The sequence below is a fragment of the Podarcis cretensis genome (genome assembly GCF_951804945.1).
Source record: "Podarcis cretensis genome assembly, chromosome: 6".
Classification (NCBI taxonomy): domain Eukaryota; kingdom Metazoa; phylum Chordata; class Lepidosauria; order Squamata; family Lacertidae; genus Podarcis; species Podarcis cretensis.
Genome location: NC_137175.1, coordinates 8,251,808 through 8,267,403, shown reverse-complemented (window position 1 = coordinate 8,267,403; position 15,596 = coordinate 8,251,808). Strand labels below are relative to the sequence as shown.

The 15,596-nt window shown below is 44.6% G+C and overlaps 1 protein-coding gene across 9 annotated transcripts in view; it reads right to left on the bottom strand.

Moving 5' to 3' along the window:
• KCNQ2 (potassium voltage-gated channel subfamily Q member 2) overlaps positions 1–15,596 on the bottom strand; it is a 148,541-nt gene that overhangs the window by 42,313 nt on the left and 90,632 nt on the right. For 8 of the 9 annotated variants that reach the window (XM_079979094.1, XM_079979085.1, XM_079979090.1 and 5 more), the window contains 2 exons: positions 8,463–8,531; positions 5,178–5,207 (listed from right to left, as the gene is read on the bottom strand). In XM_079979094.1, the coding sequence (XP_079835220.1) occupies positions 5,178–5,207; positions 8,463–8,531 (99 nt within the window). The remainder of the gene's footprint in view (positions 1–5,177; positions 5,208–8,462; positions 8,532–15,596) is intronic. The other variant, XM_079979089.1, reaches the window with a different exon arrangement.

Genomic DNA, 15,596 nt, shown 5'->3' with positions numbered 1-15,596 from the left:
CAATGGGAAGCTGCGCACACTTCCTCCGTGCCAGAAATAGCATTTTCGCATGTGTGCGCGCATATGCGTGCACTCCGGCCCACCGTGGCGGCTGTGGGACCGTGAACCAGCCCAAGCCACAAAAACTTTGCCGCCCCCTGCACTATATGGTGAGCGCAGGGGGTTGAGAGTGTGTGTGAGCTAATGGACAGAATGCCACACGGTCAGTTTGCAATTTTTTTTGGTACAGAAAGTACTGGCTTAAAGTGTAGAGATCTTTTCTATTCTGTTCGATTCAAGAGGGTTCTTGAAGCTTCTCAGTGTGATACAAGCTGGTGCAAGCTGGAAGTTTCTAGCTAACAAGCAAGCTTCTGTTCTGCCTAGAAACAAGCAGAAGGTTCCTGATGTTTTGGTTATTCCTTCAGAGAAGCTGAGTACAGCTGGCTTAAACTGGTTCTGTTATCTCTTTCCGTCAAGATTATACTGGATATAATAATAGGCAGCAAAGATCCCGTGTTGTGAACAGGAAAATCTGGCAACCTTAAAGCAACACGTCACCCTAATAATTTGATTACAACACTTTGCTAAATTGTAAATTGATTACTAAATTGTATCTTCGTTCAAAGTAAAGTGACATACAATTTATACAAGGTAACACCAACTAATGTAACTTAAGCAAATTTCCCAAAGTAGAAAAAAATAAAAAAATTCCTTCCAGTAGCACCTTAAAGACCAACTAAGTTAGTTCTTGGTATGAGCTTTCGTGTGCATGAACACTTCTTCAGATAACCAAAGTAGGGGATTTTTGGGATGGTGTATCAAACGGAGAATAATTCAAGTTTGAGGCAACATGCCTTCCAAAATAAGTATGAAGTCCCAACCACAGTACAGATGCACCTGGTTATATACACGACTTATTCACTGAATCAGTTAAAGCTGAACCATTTACAACTTATGTACCCTCTCGGACCTCTTATTTGCTGAGGAATATAGTTTGAAACAGTCGGTTATCCAGGAAGGATTGTCCTGCTACACTGGAGCAGCAACTTCTTTCAGCATGTTCACTGCTAAATATATGAATAAGATACAATCTAGTACCTATATAAAGTGTTGTAATCAAATTATTAGCCTGACGTGTTGCTTTTAGGTTGCCAGACTATAATAAAAGGCCAGAAGGAGCCTGGGTTTCACTTTCTGTCTCTCTTTCCTTCTGGTGTGGGGTTCTGTACATAGTATGCTTGGTGTTAAGGTTTTAGTCTTATTGTAAGTTTAAGTTAGGGACGCGGGTGGCGCTGTGGGTTAAACCACAGAGTCTAGGACTTGCCAATCAGAAGGTCGGCAGTTCGAATCCCCGAAATGGGGTGAGTTCTCATTGCTTGGTCCCTGCTCCTGCCAACCTAGCAGTTCGAAAGCACGTCAAACTGCAAGTAGATAAATAGGTACCGCTCCGGCGGGAAGGTAAACGGCGTTTCCATGCGCTGCTCTGGTTCACCAGAAGCGGCTTAGTCCTGCTGGCCACATGACCCAGAAGCTCCCTCGACCAATAAAGCGAGATGAGTGCCGCAACCCCAGAGTCGGCCACGACTGGACCTAACGGTCAGGGGTACCTTTACCTTTTTTAAGTTTAAGTTAAGTCTGCTGCAACTGGATTTCTTATGGACTCTGCCGATCCTGAAAATGTATGGATTTGTGACCATTATGCTCATTTGCCTTCAGTAGTAATAAACTCTGCTGAATGAAGAACTGATTGCCTCTGGTTTATTTTTTGTTTTGTTTTGGGGTTTTTTTTGGAATCCTGCAATGTTTTTATGTTTTAAATCTGCTAACTACACATTGGGGTCTCCTTCAGATCAATAGGAGCGGAATTCATGACACACACTTGAATGGAGGAAACCTGGGTCCAAATGCCTAGTCAGTCACTGGATGGCCCTGAGCTGGTCAATTTCAATGGCCTGGCCTCTCTCACAGGGTTCATGTGAGGACAACAGAGGAAAGAGGAGAGGAGGGGAGGAAGCTAGACTTCTTGGAGGAAAGGTGAGATAAATCCGCAGTCAATAAATAAAGCACAAAAACTACCAGACTGGAAAAAGTTAGGCCAGGGAATAGCTCTACCATCCCTAGGAGCTGTTTGAAGTGCATCCACCCACAAGCTCAGCCTGGCACATTGACAACAGCGGTTTTCTATGCTTAACTTGCCCCAGGTTGCTAACTCACTGGGGAATCCCACTTGTGCAAAAAAGGCGAGTGGGATCTCCACAACCCCACCACCAGGGAAGAAAGGGAGCAGTTAAGAAGCCTGAATTGGGTCCATTGTTGTCACACGAGGGCTGGATTTTCTGGATCCTGTGCTAGCGCAGTCCCTCATCCCCCAGATCAGGGTGTTTCTGTTGGCTAGCGCCAACAGGAATGTCCCTGGTGGTAGCTTCCACCCAACATTTCAGCGAGCACAGTGGAGGACAGCAGAGCTGGGCAAGGCTGGGGCAGAAGGACATCACCCAAACTTCCTCCAGCACAGCAGATTCTGGGTTTGGATTGTTCTGCCAATTTTGAGATGAGCAACTGAATCTTGTTAGTATAAAGGGGTTGGGGAGGAAGATGCATGAACTCTTCGGAGGAACTGAAAGATATACAGCTAATAAATGAATGAACTTGTCACCGTGCTAGGCTTGTAGCTGGAACATACAGGCATCTGTTGCAAACTGTTGCTTGAAATTATTAAATCATTAAATTAAATTATTAAATCACCTACAAATATTGAATGTCTGTGTCAGAAAGCCAACCTAGACATTAACACAGACAACATTTCCCTCGTAATGTCCGGGGTGGTGGTGCATGGTGTCATATTGTCAGCTTCAGTTCCCCCACCCCTGAATGAAACCAATGAATCAGAGCAGGAAAGGGAAAACCATGAACCTAATGCAACAATACCCCGAATTTCTTTTAACTAAACATTGCTGGGAGGGGACGCAGGTGGCGCTGTGGGTTAAAGCCTCAGCGCCTAGGACTTGCCGATCGAAAGGTCGGCGGTTCGAATCCCTGCGGCGGGGTGCGCTCCCGCTGCTCGGTCCCAGCGCCTGCCAACCTAGCAGTTCGAAAGCACCTCCAGGTGCAAGTAGATAAATAGGGACCGCTTACCAGCGGGAAGGTAAACGGCGTTTCCGTGTGCGGCTCTGGCTCGCCAGAGCAGCGATGTCACGCTGGCCACGTGACCCGGAAGTGTCTCCGGACAGCGCTGGCCCCTGGCCTCTTAAGTGAGATGGGCGCACAACCCCAGAGTCTGTCAAGACTGGCCCGTACGGGCAGGGGTACCTTTACCTTTACCTTAAACATTGCTGGAGAAACACAGGTTGATACACTCACATAGCATCTAGTTAGGCCCACAGATTTCTCTGAAACTGTTCTCTCCTAACAGTTGTACAAATATTTAGTATTCCCAGAGATTCTAAACCCAGATGAATAACCAACCGATTAGCTGGTTTTTGCTGCAGTTTTACCTGTGTTCCAAAATCCTATATCAAAACTGAACAAAATCTCTAACCAGAGTCAGTAGCTAATAGCTTTCCTCAAAGTAGACCCATTGAAATTAATGACTGAGTTAGGTCCATGAATTTCAGAGGGTCTAAGAAAAAAATAGTTGAATCCCACCCAAAATATTCAGGATTATAATCTGTACCAGCACCATACGAACCCAGAACTACACAGTTCCTGCAAGACTAACTTTTTAGGAGCTATTGCAAGATTTGCAAAGTAAAGAAATGGAGTACAGTGTTAACATCTCATGTGGGAACAATGTTATATCTCAAAGCTCAACATATATGGTACCCATCAGATGAACCTACAAAATGGACTTTCCTCTTCAACATCATGTCAGTTGCCATTGTGCACGGAGCTGTCTTAAAACCAAAGCACACTTTCAGCCTGTAGATATCTGCCTGGCAGAACACTAGCTTTCTTGATTGAGAATCAAATCTGAAAACATTGTAAATAAGCTACAATGTGGTTTCCAGGCTACAACTCCCATCAGCCCCTGCCAGCACAGTCATGGTTCAAGCGTGATGGGAACTGAAGCCCTTATGGAGGCCACCATGTTGCCTACCCTTGATCTATGGACTTTGGTGATTTGACAGATCTAACACTCGCAGAACCTATAAATCACCATTGGTTGCTATCACAGCAACTAAAGTGCCCTTCTGCAAGCCTGACAAGTAGAAAACTCCTCTACCTGACTTTGCTATGGAGATGATGGCACCACCTTTGCTTGGTCCCTAACCCAAAAGGTTACTAGCAGGGAGGCAATCCATGCTTCCTCCATCCTCCATCAGTGCTACAGAAGTAGCAGCAGTTAAGCATCAGTTATCCTTACCAGCAAAGCTGCACCAGGAGATGCTCAGGTGCCAGGTGTGACTGAAGCCAACAGAGGAGCAGCATCATGCCTGACCCCCGGCAATGCAGTGAGCCCCAGCTTCCACAATCATAAATGTGGAAATCCCAAGGCGTGTGTTTTTAAGCGTATGGGGAATGTACATTGTTTTTTATTGACCTGTACTAGCCCATTGTCTCTACAAAGAGCGGCTAGTACGTTTTCCTCTCTCTCTCTCTCTCTCTCTCTGCCATGGTGGGGATCTACTTGCTGTAAAACAATGATGTGCGACAAATGTTGGTGGGTACATGAATATCCTTTCTTTCATTGCTGCCGTGACCAAAAGAAAGGCAGAAATACAGGTGAGGGGAGAAGGGAACGTGGAGAATGACCACCACCTCTTTATCACACAATTCGGGAAAGGCAAGTTGAAAGGAGCTGTGTTAAGACTGCATCCGCCCCTTTCGTTTTCCACATGGGGATAACAGCTCTTTCCCAGGTTTTTCAATCCATTTCTGATGGATCTACATGCCACATCTCAGCCTTGGTTCTGATGCGGCCGCAGCAACCCACTCCAGAGACTCCGCTCGGTGAAATGGCGTGTTGCCATTGGAAAGAAGGAAACATAATCAAGGGGCCATCTTTACGGGTATTTACAAGGCATGCGGACATCATCGGTCTCATCATTGCAAGCACGTTGGAGGTTTACAATGTTTATTTGAATGGCTCTCAGCTCCTTGTCGCCACGAGCATCAACACGCATGACACAAAGGAACGGAAACTCGGAGAAAGGGGGAGATAGAATGCATGGGGATGGACTCTCTGAAAACATACAGACCTTGGAGACGGCTCAGGCTGCTGCTCCTTCCTTAAAACAGAAGCAAAAGTACATTAGCAGTGGAGTCAGGCAGAAGAGGGAGAATGGTACTCACAGTTGAAGACAAGGAGGACAGGATCAAACAGAAGATGGCGACAAGGCAGGGGGAGGAAAACTATGGGGCACACAGAGATACTCAGCGTAGAAGCAGCTCGTAAGGTGTGGCAGAGTGGTTTTGCTAGCTTTCCGGCAGGTGGGTTACTCTTGCTTACCGTGAGGTAGAGAAGGAGGAGCGAGGCAGCAGGAAAGTTGGTGCAGTGCAAATGCAACGGCAGGTGCACCAGAATTGGCTCCGCTGCTGCATTTGCACCACACCAACTTCCCCACCGCTTTCCCCTTCCTCTTCTCCCCCTCCAAAAGTAGGCAACAGGAAGCCATCTGCCTGGAAATTGGTATTGTGGCTCCACTCCACCCAGCGAGCCCCTACGTATGCACAAAACAAGGCTGAAACAAAAAGATTGAAGCACAGAGTCAGTGGAAGAAGACTGGAAAAAAATTAAAGATTATTTACAGAAATATTGTAAAATTAATGAATGTTAGAAAAATGATGGAATGAAGTTATATGGCTTTAGCAGAAATGTTATAAGGAATTAGGTACAGACAGATTGTAAATGTATTAAAGGGAAAAAATAAGGTTAGAATATGTTAAGATAAATTACAGGACAGAAAACAGAGGAAGATGGAAAGGAATTGCTGAAACAGCTAATTGAAGTGGAATACAAAAAGGGAGGTGTGAGGAGGTCGCTGAAACAAGTGAATGAAAGTTATGATATCGAAATTATCGGATGTGTTTTTAATTGTTTTTGTTTTGTTTGGTTGATTCAATGTTTTAGGGCTTGGGTTGTGTGGTGTTTTGTATTGTATTGTCTTGTTTAATTCTTTTTCTTTTCTTTTGTAATATTTAAACGGCTAATAAATATTATTTTTTAAAAAAAACAAAAAGATTGAAGCACATTTCAGAATCGGACTCTTTGAACCATGGGGTTGGATCAAGGTGATTGGGTTTTTTTTAATGGACTCATGCTCCTTCTCAGTATACCAGTCCCGAAACATCACACAGGGAGCTGTTCCCTCTAACTTTCACGCTTTCATGTAACCTGTTTCCACAGCTTGAAAATAGCTCCGTTTAAGACTGATCCACATTTCTGTGTGATGCGCTTGCAACATAGAAACTTTGCTCTCCCAGCAAAGTCACACAGAAAAAGAGGATAATCCGTCAATTCATGGACCAGACAGGCAGAGCAACACTTAACATGTTAGAGGTGACCCCGTCTGCATTACACAGTCTCGTGGACTGAATTGAGAAGACATCGTCAAGGCCACAGTCACTTCAGGGTGATCTCTGCTCCCCCCTCTTAAAAAGAGGATAGAATTTGTAAAGTCTTAGAGTAAAACTTTCAAGAAATCTTTGGTGAAAGAGGGCAGGTGACATAAGAGAAATAAACACCCCAAAATTGCCCAGCACAAAAACAGAAATTGCTTCAAGCAATGAAGGAGAGAATAGTCAAAAACTGATTTCAAACAGAGAATATATTATAGCAAATAAAAATTCCCAATGCATATCACCAATGCATTTTCTTCAATGGTGATAGTTCTATATAGTTTCCTGTTTCAACCAAGAGCTGCCAAGAATTCTGGTTTTCAAGTGAAATGTCTCTCACGGAATGCCAGGAGACTCACAGAGCTAGACTGCCCTTGAAAAAAAAACACATTGGGGGAAAACACATTATTTCAACTAATTATTAAATTGGCACCTGCTGAAGTTTGTGTCTAGTCTTAAAAAAACAAAAAAACAATTATACTCTCCTTTCTTCTTTTTATTTTCCTAGTTGAGGTAACACTCTTAGCAATATTGTAATAGACATTAGCAGGAAAATAAAACTTTTCCTTAATGCATTATTATTTTGGCTTCCTGAACTTTCCTGAAGAACCAGCTTAATAAACTGTACCTCATAAGTAAAGTCTTTGTTACTATAATCTCGTGGAAGTATGTTAATATTAAAACATGAGTTATATCCACGCTTCTTCTTTTTTAAGAAGCCGCCTGATCTTTACGCCTTGCAATCTGTTTTTACCTAAGCTATATTTGTGTCAAGTCAGTGTTTTGAAGCCACAAGCAAGGTCAGACATGCACTTACCGCACATTTGCAAACTCAGGAAAAGTAACATATGGTTCACATATGGAGGTCAAGAGAAAGAACCTCAGTCATGGCCTAAAAGTCATAGGATTTATTTTGAAATTCTTCAGAAGCTGGGAAATGAATATTATTTCCAGGTCATGGCTGAGGAATTTTTGTAAAGTCAATAGACCATGGTTTAAAGTGTATTCATTTTAGGTCTTTTCTTTGTTGGAATCATATGGAGGGAATTTAGATAGCAGCTAAGTTCTTCCACCAGAACCTCCCTGGCTCTTGGGTCAGAATGAAAACACATTTCTGCATTTTAACCTCTCCTCTTTGGTACAGCTCAGAAAGATCATGGGGGCGTGATATTATTTTAAATTAAGAAATGCATGTTCCCTAGACTCCCTTAGAAAACACTTGAAATGTTTTTACGGGTATTTTTTTATAGCTCCGACACAGTGCTTTGTTTCCACAAGGTGGGAAAGGTGCTGGTACTATGGATGGCTGCCCTGGGCACAAAAATTCATCGGGGGGCCGGGGGGGGGGGATTACGTGTAAAACAATTTCATGTTTTACAGAAAGTTCATTAAAATCTTGGCATATAGTTAATACATGATGTGTGATGATTACATTAAAATGTCACACATTAAAAACTTCCCGGAACAGGGCTGCCTTCAGATATCTTTTGAATGTCAGGTACTTGTTTATCTCTTTGACATCTGATGGGAGGGCGTTCCACAGGGCGGGCGCCACTACCAAGAAGGCCCTTTGCCTGGTTCCCTGTAGCTTTGCTTCTTGCAGTGAGGGAACCGCCAGAAGGCCCTCAGGATTTCAGCGTCTGGGCAGAACGATGGGGGTGGAGACGCTCCTTCAGGTAGCGTCACAGACACATTGTGATTCGTGATACGTCGCCATGTCAAATATCATGAAACCGTTAGCATGATGTGGACTTCAAACCAATTTTGGACGACGTATCAATACATCACCCAGTCCTAACTAACACACACACACACACATTGCATGTTCACATAACACATATAAAGGATGCCTATGGAAGGAGTCTAGTGTTGTCTATGACATTTTCTTTGAGGGAGTGGGCTGGATCCACGGCCATCTAACTCACCTGAAAGTCAGTCCAGATTTGCTCTTCAGGTTCCTCAGGAGCTCCAGCTGGTTCAATGGCGGGATGAGCCTAAAACGGAAGAAGGAGAAATGAGAGGAAGAAAACTCAGACTGAGACAAGAAGCCATGCATTTCAACTTTTTGTTGTGGAAACCGCTCCCTTCCCCTGCAATTCTGCCTTGCAAATACAGAAGCAGAGGAACGGCTTTTAATAGCTTAGACACCCCGAAAGAAGGCGGGGATGAGATAAAAATAGCAAAATGCAGATGGGGAAGGCTGTTCCCCTAATCTCTTGGCTTTAAACTCCTGGAGAGAGGAGGACCGCAAGGATTAGTTAAACCTGAACACAGCAGTCAGCGGTGTGTCACACTGCTGTTTCTCAGGAGGCAAGGCTGACAGCAAAGCTTTTCCACCCTGTCCTCAGTTTTCAGAGCCTTCCCTTTACATGACAGTCACCTCAGAGGTCCATCTGGCCTCTGGAGTTTCCTTCCACATAAGCCTCATAATCTCTTCCTTGGACACCAAGGCTGACAGCAAAGCTTATCTAGGAGGAAGACCCAGGAATCTAAGGAAAATCTTTAGTGTAAAGAGAATGCCATAAAAAGCAGTGATGTATGGGGAGTTTGGCAAAGTATCACAACAGGGTTTTAATCCTGGTGGTGTCCATGGGATTGAGTGGGGTGAAGAAAAGAGTCTTCAAGTGTTGAGGGAGGAACCCACAGACTCCTCAAATCATATTTTTATGAGATCTGGCTTCTACATTAAAATAGGGCATCCATCCATCAGGGCTAGGTATCAGCTGTAGTTTTCCCTGCACTCTTCGTCAGAGCTCTGAGGGCCGAACTACATGTTACACTTAACACAACTTCTTTTTTTTTTACTAAACACTATCCCCATGTGTTATGTGGGTGGGGTGGGGGAAAGCATTTTCTTCCTGATCATAGCTGGGGTGGGAGAGATTAAGCCTCACCTCTTCCCATGCTGCAGTCAGAATAACAATTGGGGCTTCCTTCACCCCAAATCGAGGGGAAACAGAAGACACAGATGCATTCCCCTGTGAGGAAAGCCTACATGACTGGGGCTTCAGGGTTTGAGCGGGGAAATGAAAATAAAGGGAGACATGATTAAGGGGAATTATGCATTGTGTGGGAAAAGAGGGTAGATATTTTTTCTACTTATCTCACAACACTAGATATAGTAAAGGTAAAGGTAAAGGGACCCCTGACCATTAGGTCCAGTTGTGGCCGACTCTGGGGTTGCGGCACTCATCTTGCTTTATTGGCCAAGGGAGCTGGCGTACAGCTTCCGGGTCATGTGGCCAGCATGACGAAGCCGCTTCTGGCGAACCAGAGCAGCGCATGGAAACGCCGTTTACCTTTCCACCGGAGCGGTACCTAATTATCTACTTGCACTTTGACGTGCTTTTGAACTGCTAGGTTGGCAGGATCAGGGACCGAGCAATGGGAGCTCATCCTGTCGTGGGGATTTGAACCGCCAACCTTCTGAATGGCAAGTCCTAGGCTCTGTGGCTTAACCCACTGCGCCACCAGCAATGATCACCAAATCAGATTGTTCTAAAGGGGGGTTAGACCAATGCATTTGATAAGGCTATCAAAGGCTAGACGTCATGATGTCTCTATGCTGCCTCTACATGCTATGAGGCAATTGCAGGAGAGGACTGTGTTGTATTCATACCCTGCTTGTGGGCTTTGCAGAGGCATAAGCAGCATATCCAAAAACAAAACGTTGGACTAGATACTCTAACCACTACACCACACTGCCTTCCTGGAAGCTTAAATTTGTTTTATTCTGCGTGGTTTTATGGGAGGTTTCAATGTGTTGTCAACCGCTTTGAGATTTTTTTTTACAATCTAAAGCAGTATAGAAAATAATAATAATAATAATAATAATAATAATAATAATAATAATAATAATACAGTCTTTGGCCCGATCAAGCAGCCCTCTTCTTATATTTTTACAAGTGCTTTACAAGTGCTTAATGTGTAGTTTGATGTAATGAACAGAAACTCTTCCTTGAAACTAGAAAATATGGGCTGTAGTGGCCTTGGCAACTGGTGGTTGCCAAGCAACAGAGCCCGAGCCCTTCCTTCTTACTGGCAGCACTGGTTCTTTACTGGTGGTTGCTGGGCTACATAGTTGGACTGAAGTCCTGTCTCCCCACTTCTGCTTGTTGCTAATTAAACTAATTCTGGCCATAATCAGGGCAAAACAGTTTCTAGAAACCCAGATATATAACAATAAGTGTAGACTGGAATCCGGTGTTAGTAATACAGTATACCCAGTGCTACATTTTTCTAGAAAAAGAGGTACTGGAACTCACCATGAACACCTCCCTCATTCTCTTAGAGTAGCAATGGTGCCCAAACTGTGTTCTGGTGAGTTCCGGCTGAAAAAAAGGCCCTGAGTATACATTTTTTTCAGGCAGAAATTAATTGGGAAGGGTTTGAGGGGTAGTTCTCAATAAGATTTTATTTTATTTTATTTTTTTGCTGCAGTTCCCTTGCAAAAATGCTCATGTTCAGCATTCCCAATATTGATTTTATTGTGCAGACCAAAACATTGAAAGTACCAAATTTGCCAAGTTGGATGTTATTGCCTTACATAATTCAAGGCTTTGATGCATCCCTCAAAAATTAATGTGGGAATAGAGACAACATGCCTAAGAACTCTCTTGTTTTTAATTTAGCCTGGACAGCTCTGTCGTTGCATGCTTGGACTCAGTGATATTTTAATATCCTCTCTTTTTCCGGAAGAGGTGTCACCTTGTTGGAAAGGAACATGCTTCACTTAAACAGCTAGGCACAGAGATTTAAACCATCAGGATGAAAACACAGCGCATGCAGCCCAACACAATCAAGTCTTCGGATTCCTGCCTGGTTCATTGACTTCATTACGCACATCACTCATGGGAAGCTAAAAGTCGTCATTAAGATGGATAATCAGCTCTTCAACTGCAGTAGCATGTAAAATAGAAGGATACCAGTTGCTCACTGCCCATAGCAAAAGGGAAACACAGGTGGCTAATTACTGAGAAGCACACACATCATTAAGGCAAGGTCAGTAACGCTGGGCCATGCCTCGAAGCGGTCAGCTAACGATACCGGACACAAAAACACAAGAATGGGCTGAACGAAACAATACACAACTCCCACAAAATGCACGCGTGCACACACCACAAAGGGTTAATTTTATTTGTTACACATGAAGCAGTTCCAAGGGCAGGGGAGCAAGGGGGAGAGAGAAGGGCTGGGTGGAGGAGAGCAACTCAAGGAAACCGTTCAGAGTGGAGAGAGGTTAAGTGAAGGGATGGAAATCAGAGCCAGGTGGGAGTATTTTGAAGACCGTTTGTACAATGTCAGTATGAAGCTGCCTTCTACTCCAGCGCATATATTTTGTGGGATGAGCACAGCTACGTACCCATTTCACAGCAGGGAAAACAATGCAGAGAGAGGAACAAGGCTGCTCCTGGCAGATGGAAGTGGTTAAAATGGTGCTCATCAACTGTTGCGGCACAACCTACGAACGGGTTGTGGCCTTACCTAAAGTGAGTTGCACCAATGAAGCCACTAACATCTACCAGAGGGAAAGACGAGGGTAAAGACCAATGTGATATGCGGTAGCTTTGCCAAAAAAAAAAAGTGGTGTTTTTTTAAACAAGCGACAGGATGGACATAGAAACAAGTGGGTATACATTGGCTGCTTAAAAGGGGAAAAGAAGACCCTAGACAGCCCTGATCCAGCATTTAACTTGTTGGAATGTATGTACATCTACTATTTTCTTTGCAAAGCATGGTTTAAAGCCCTATACAGCCCAGGACCCTTGTATCTACGGGACCACCTCTCCTGGTATGTCCCACAGAGGAACTTATGGTCTTCAAACAAAAACATCTTGAAGGTCCCAGGCCACAGAGAGGTTAGGCTGGCCTCAACCAGAGCCAGGGCTTTTCGGCTGCGGCTCCAATCTGGTGGAATGCTCTGTCACAAGAGACTAGGGCCCTGCGGGACTTGACATCTTTCCGCAGGGCCTGCAAGACAGAGCTGTTCCACCAGGCCTTTGGCCAGGGCACAGCCTGACTCCCTCCTTTGGCAATCTTCACAGAACTCTAGCCCAATGGTTGCCATCAATTTGATTTGAATTAATTTTATAATGAAATGATTTTAGAATGTTGTATTATTTTGTTGTTGTTAGCCGCCCTGAGCTCGGCTTCGGCTGGGGTGGGCGGGATATAAATAAAAATCTATTATTATTATTATTATTATTATTATTATTATTATTACTATTATATTTTGGTGAGGATCACCCACCGGGTCTTAAATTACAAATTTTACGTCTGTCTTCATTCAAACAGAAAAGGATTAAGAAAAGAAAAGTGAAAGGGTGAGTGAGATGTGAAAAGAGAGAAAAGGAGAACGGTACACTGGAAGGCAGTTTTTCTTAAAAATTGTCCCATGTTGCCAAAAGCTCCTGGATACCTGTATCACTCATCCTTCCTTCATGACCATTGGGCTTAGCTCTTTCAAAAGCAAGGGTGTAGATCCAATTCAGACATTACCAAGGCGCCAAGGAAGCAAACAAAATCCCACTATGCAGTTCTACATCACCTCATTGGCAATGAACTTCTTATGTGGGGTTGTGCCAATTACAGCATTCCCCAGCCCCAAAATACCACTGATATCCAGCTTTGTGGGACAGAACAAAATAAATGAGCGGCATTCAACTTTTACTCAGAGTAGACCTGTTGAGATTAATGAGCATGACTAAGTTGGGTCCATTAATTTCAATAGGTCACTGGTGAGTAAAAGCTGAATACCACCCAATCCACATGACCGCCCTCACAATCAAGTCTTTATGCCAGCTGCGCAGAACCTAAAAATAAGAAAGTGAATTTCTGGCAGACTAGAAATGAGGACCAGTTTTAATGGAGGTCCATCTGTTTGCTATTTTATACATTCCACTTGACATGACTTTGCTTTTTAATTTAATCCTCCACCCTAGGTAAAGTGTAAAGGGGCCCCTGACCATTAGGTCCAGTCATGGATGACTCTGGGGTTGTGGCGCTCATCTCGCTTTACTGGCTGAGGGAGCTGGCGTACAGCTTCTGGGTCATGTGGCCAGCAGGACTAAGCTGCTTCTGGCGAACCAGAGCAGTGCACGGAAACGGCGTTTACTTTCCCGCCGGAGCGGTGCCTATTTATCTACTTGCACTTTAATCTGCTTTTGAACTGCTATGCTGGCAGGAGCAGGGACAGAGCAATGGGAGCTCACCCTGTCGCGGGGATTCGAAGCACCGACCTTCTGATCGGCAAGTCCTAGGCTCTGTGGTTTAACCCACAGCGCCACCCGCATCCCTAATCCTCCACCCTGGAGCATGGTAAATAGTGATAGAAAGGCAAAAACTCTCTTTGACACCAAGTAGGAGTTTTGAAATTATTGCTGTTAGAGTTGTCAGACCTCCACACTGGTCTGAAGTCACCAGGTTTGCCTGTTCCCCTGCAAGTGACAGGGGGAGGGTTTGAATAACCAGGTGACCGAGAGTATGCCTTAAACAAATGTATATATTAAGCAGACTATGTGTGCAGTTCCAACCTTCAGACTGGCAGGAGCTGGCTGCAAATTATTGTGTGTCTTGGGGAGCAGTTTTGACCTCCACCACTCCCTCCTTCACTCTCCCAGTTAACCTCCATCTCCAGGACTCAGTGGTGGGAGGGAACACAGAGGAAGAATTGCCCATGACATCACCAGGGTCCGCCTCCCGTGACAGCCCCTGGGGCCACCCCTAGGTCTCAGATTGGGGCCCTGAAATCTCAGAGTGTGAGATGCTCCTGACCTATCAACCCTTAATTGCTATGTAATAATTATGGGTGGGGGAAAGAATGATTCTTTTCAAATTGCGGCAGAGAGGTGGATGCATTAAAACACCACTGCCACCCTGCGTGGATTTTGGCCCAATCCAAATCCCCATGCAGTTGGTTTTAATTTTTAGAACCTTGACATTACATCACATGACACATTTAGAGTAACATGTAAGGTAAAGGGACCCCTGACCATTAGGTCCAGTCGTGGCCAACTCTGGGGTTGCGGCGCTCATCTCGCTTTATTGGCCAAGGGAACTTCTTCTACAGCTTCCGGGTTATGTGGCCAGCAGGACTAAGCCGCTTCTGGCGAACCAGAGCAGCGCACGGAAACACTGTTTACCTTCCCACCGGAGCAGTACCTATTTATCTACTTGCACTTTGACATGCTTTCGAACTGCTAGGTTGGCAGGAGCAGGGACCGAGCAACGGGAGCTCACACTGTCACAGGGATTCAAACCGCCAACCTTCTGATCGGCATGTCCTAGGCTCTGTGGAGCCACCCGCGTCCCTAGAGTAACATGTACTTAGGCCCTAAAAGACACAGTAAGAAGGTCCAATGTCCGGCAACTCTCATTAAAAAGAAACTCAGGCAGCAGGTTTTTCCAGCATGCCGGACAGCTGCTGCCCGCTAGAGTAGACAGTATTGGGCTCTATGGACCAATGGCATGACTTGCTATAGGGTAGTTTCCTGCATTCAGTGGCTTGCATAGAGGACAGAAATAAGAGGGTGTGAAGATTGTGGTGGAGGCGGAGAGGAAGTTAGTAGATAAAGAAAATGCAGAGGAGAGAGGAGGGATCAGCAGGAGTGCTATAGGAAGCCATCAATTAACAAAAATATAAAACACACTTAAAAGGACTGGTGCGAAGCACTGTGCCCAGTTATAAAGCAGGGTTGCCCTCATAGCAGTGTCTGTTTATTCATACAGCCACAGGCCAGGTGAATTGTGAAGATCCAGTTCTCTCCTAGATTTTAGGGAAACCCAGTCACCCTTTGTAGATGTGTAAACACAGGGTGCTTAAAATGTTTGCTGGGAAAAGACAAACTCGTCCGGCCCTCCGTACTCACCAGTTTTCTTCTTAATTTGAAAGAGCCATTTCTCGACCCATTTTTCTATGCAAAGCAATATCTGATACGTTTTGTAGAGAAGGTGCACGGAATCGTAATATTGTGTAGGTGTCGGTGCCTGGCTATGTGGCTTTGTCGCCTGCGTTGTGTAGAGGGTCTCTCTTTTCATGTGTCTAAAACCAAGCTTAGCAG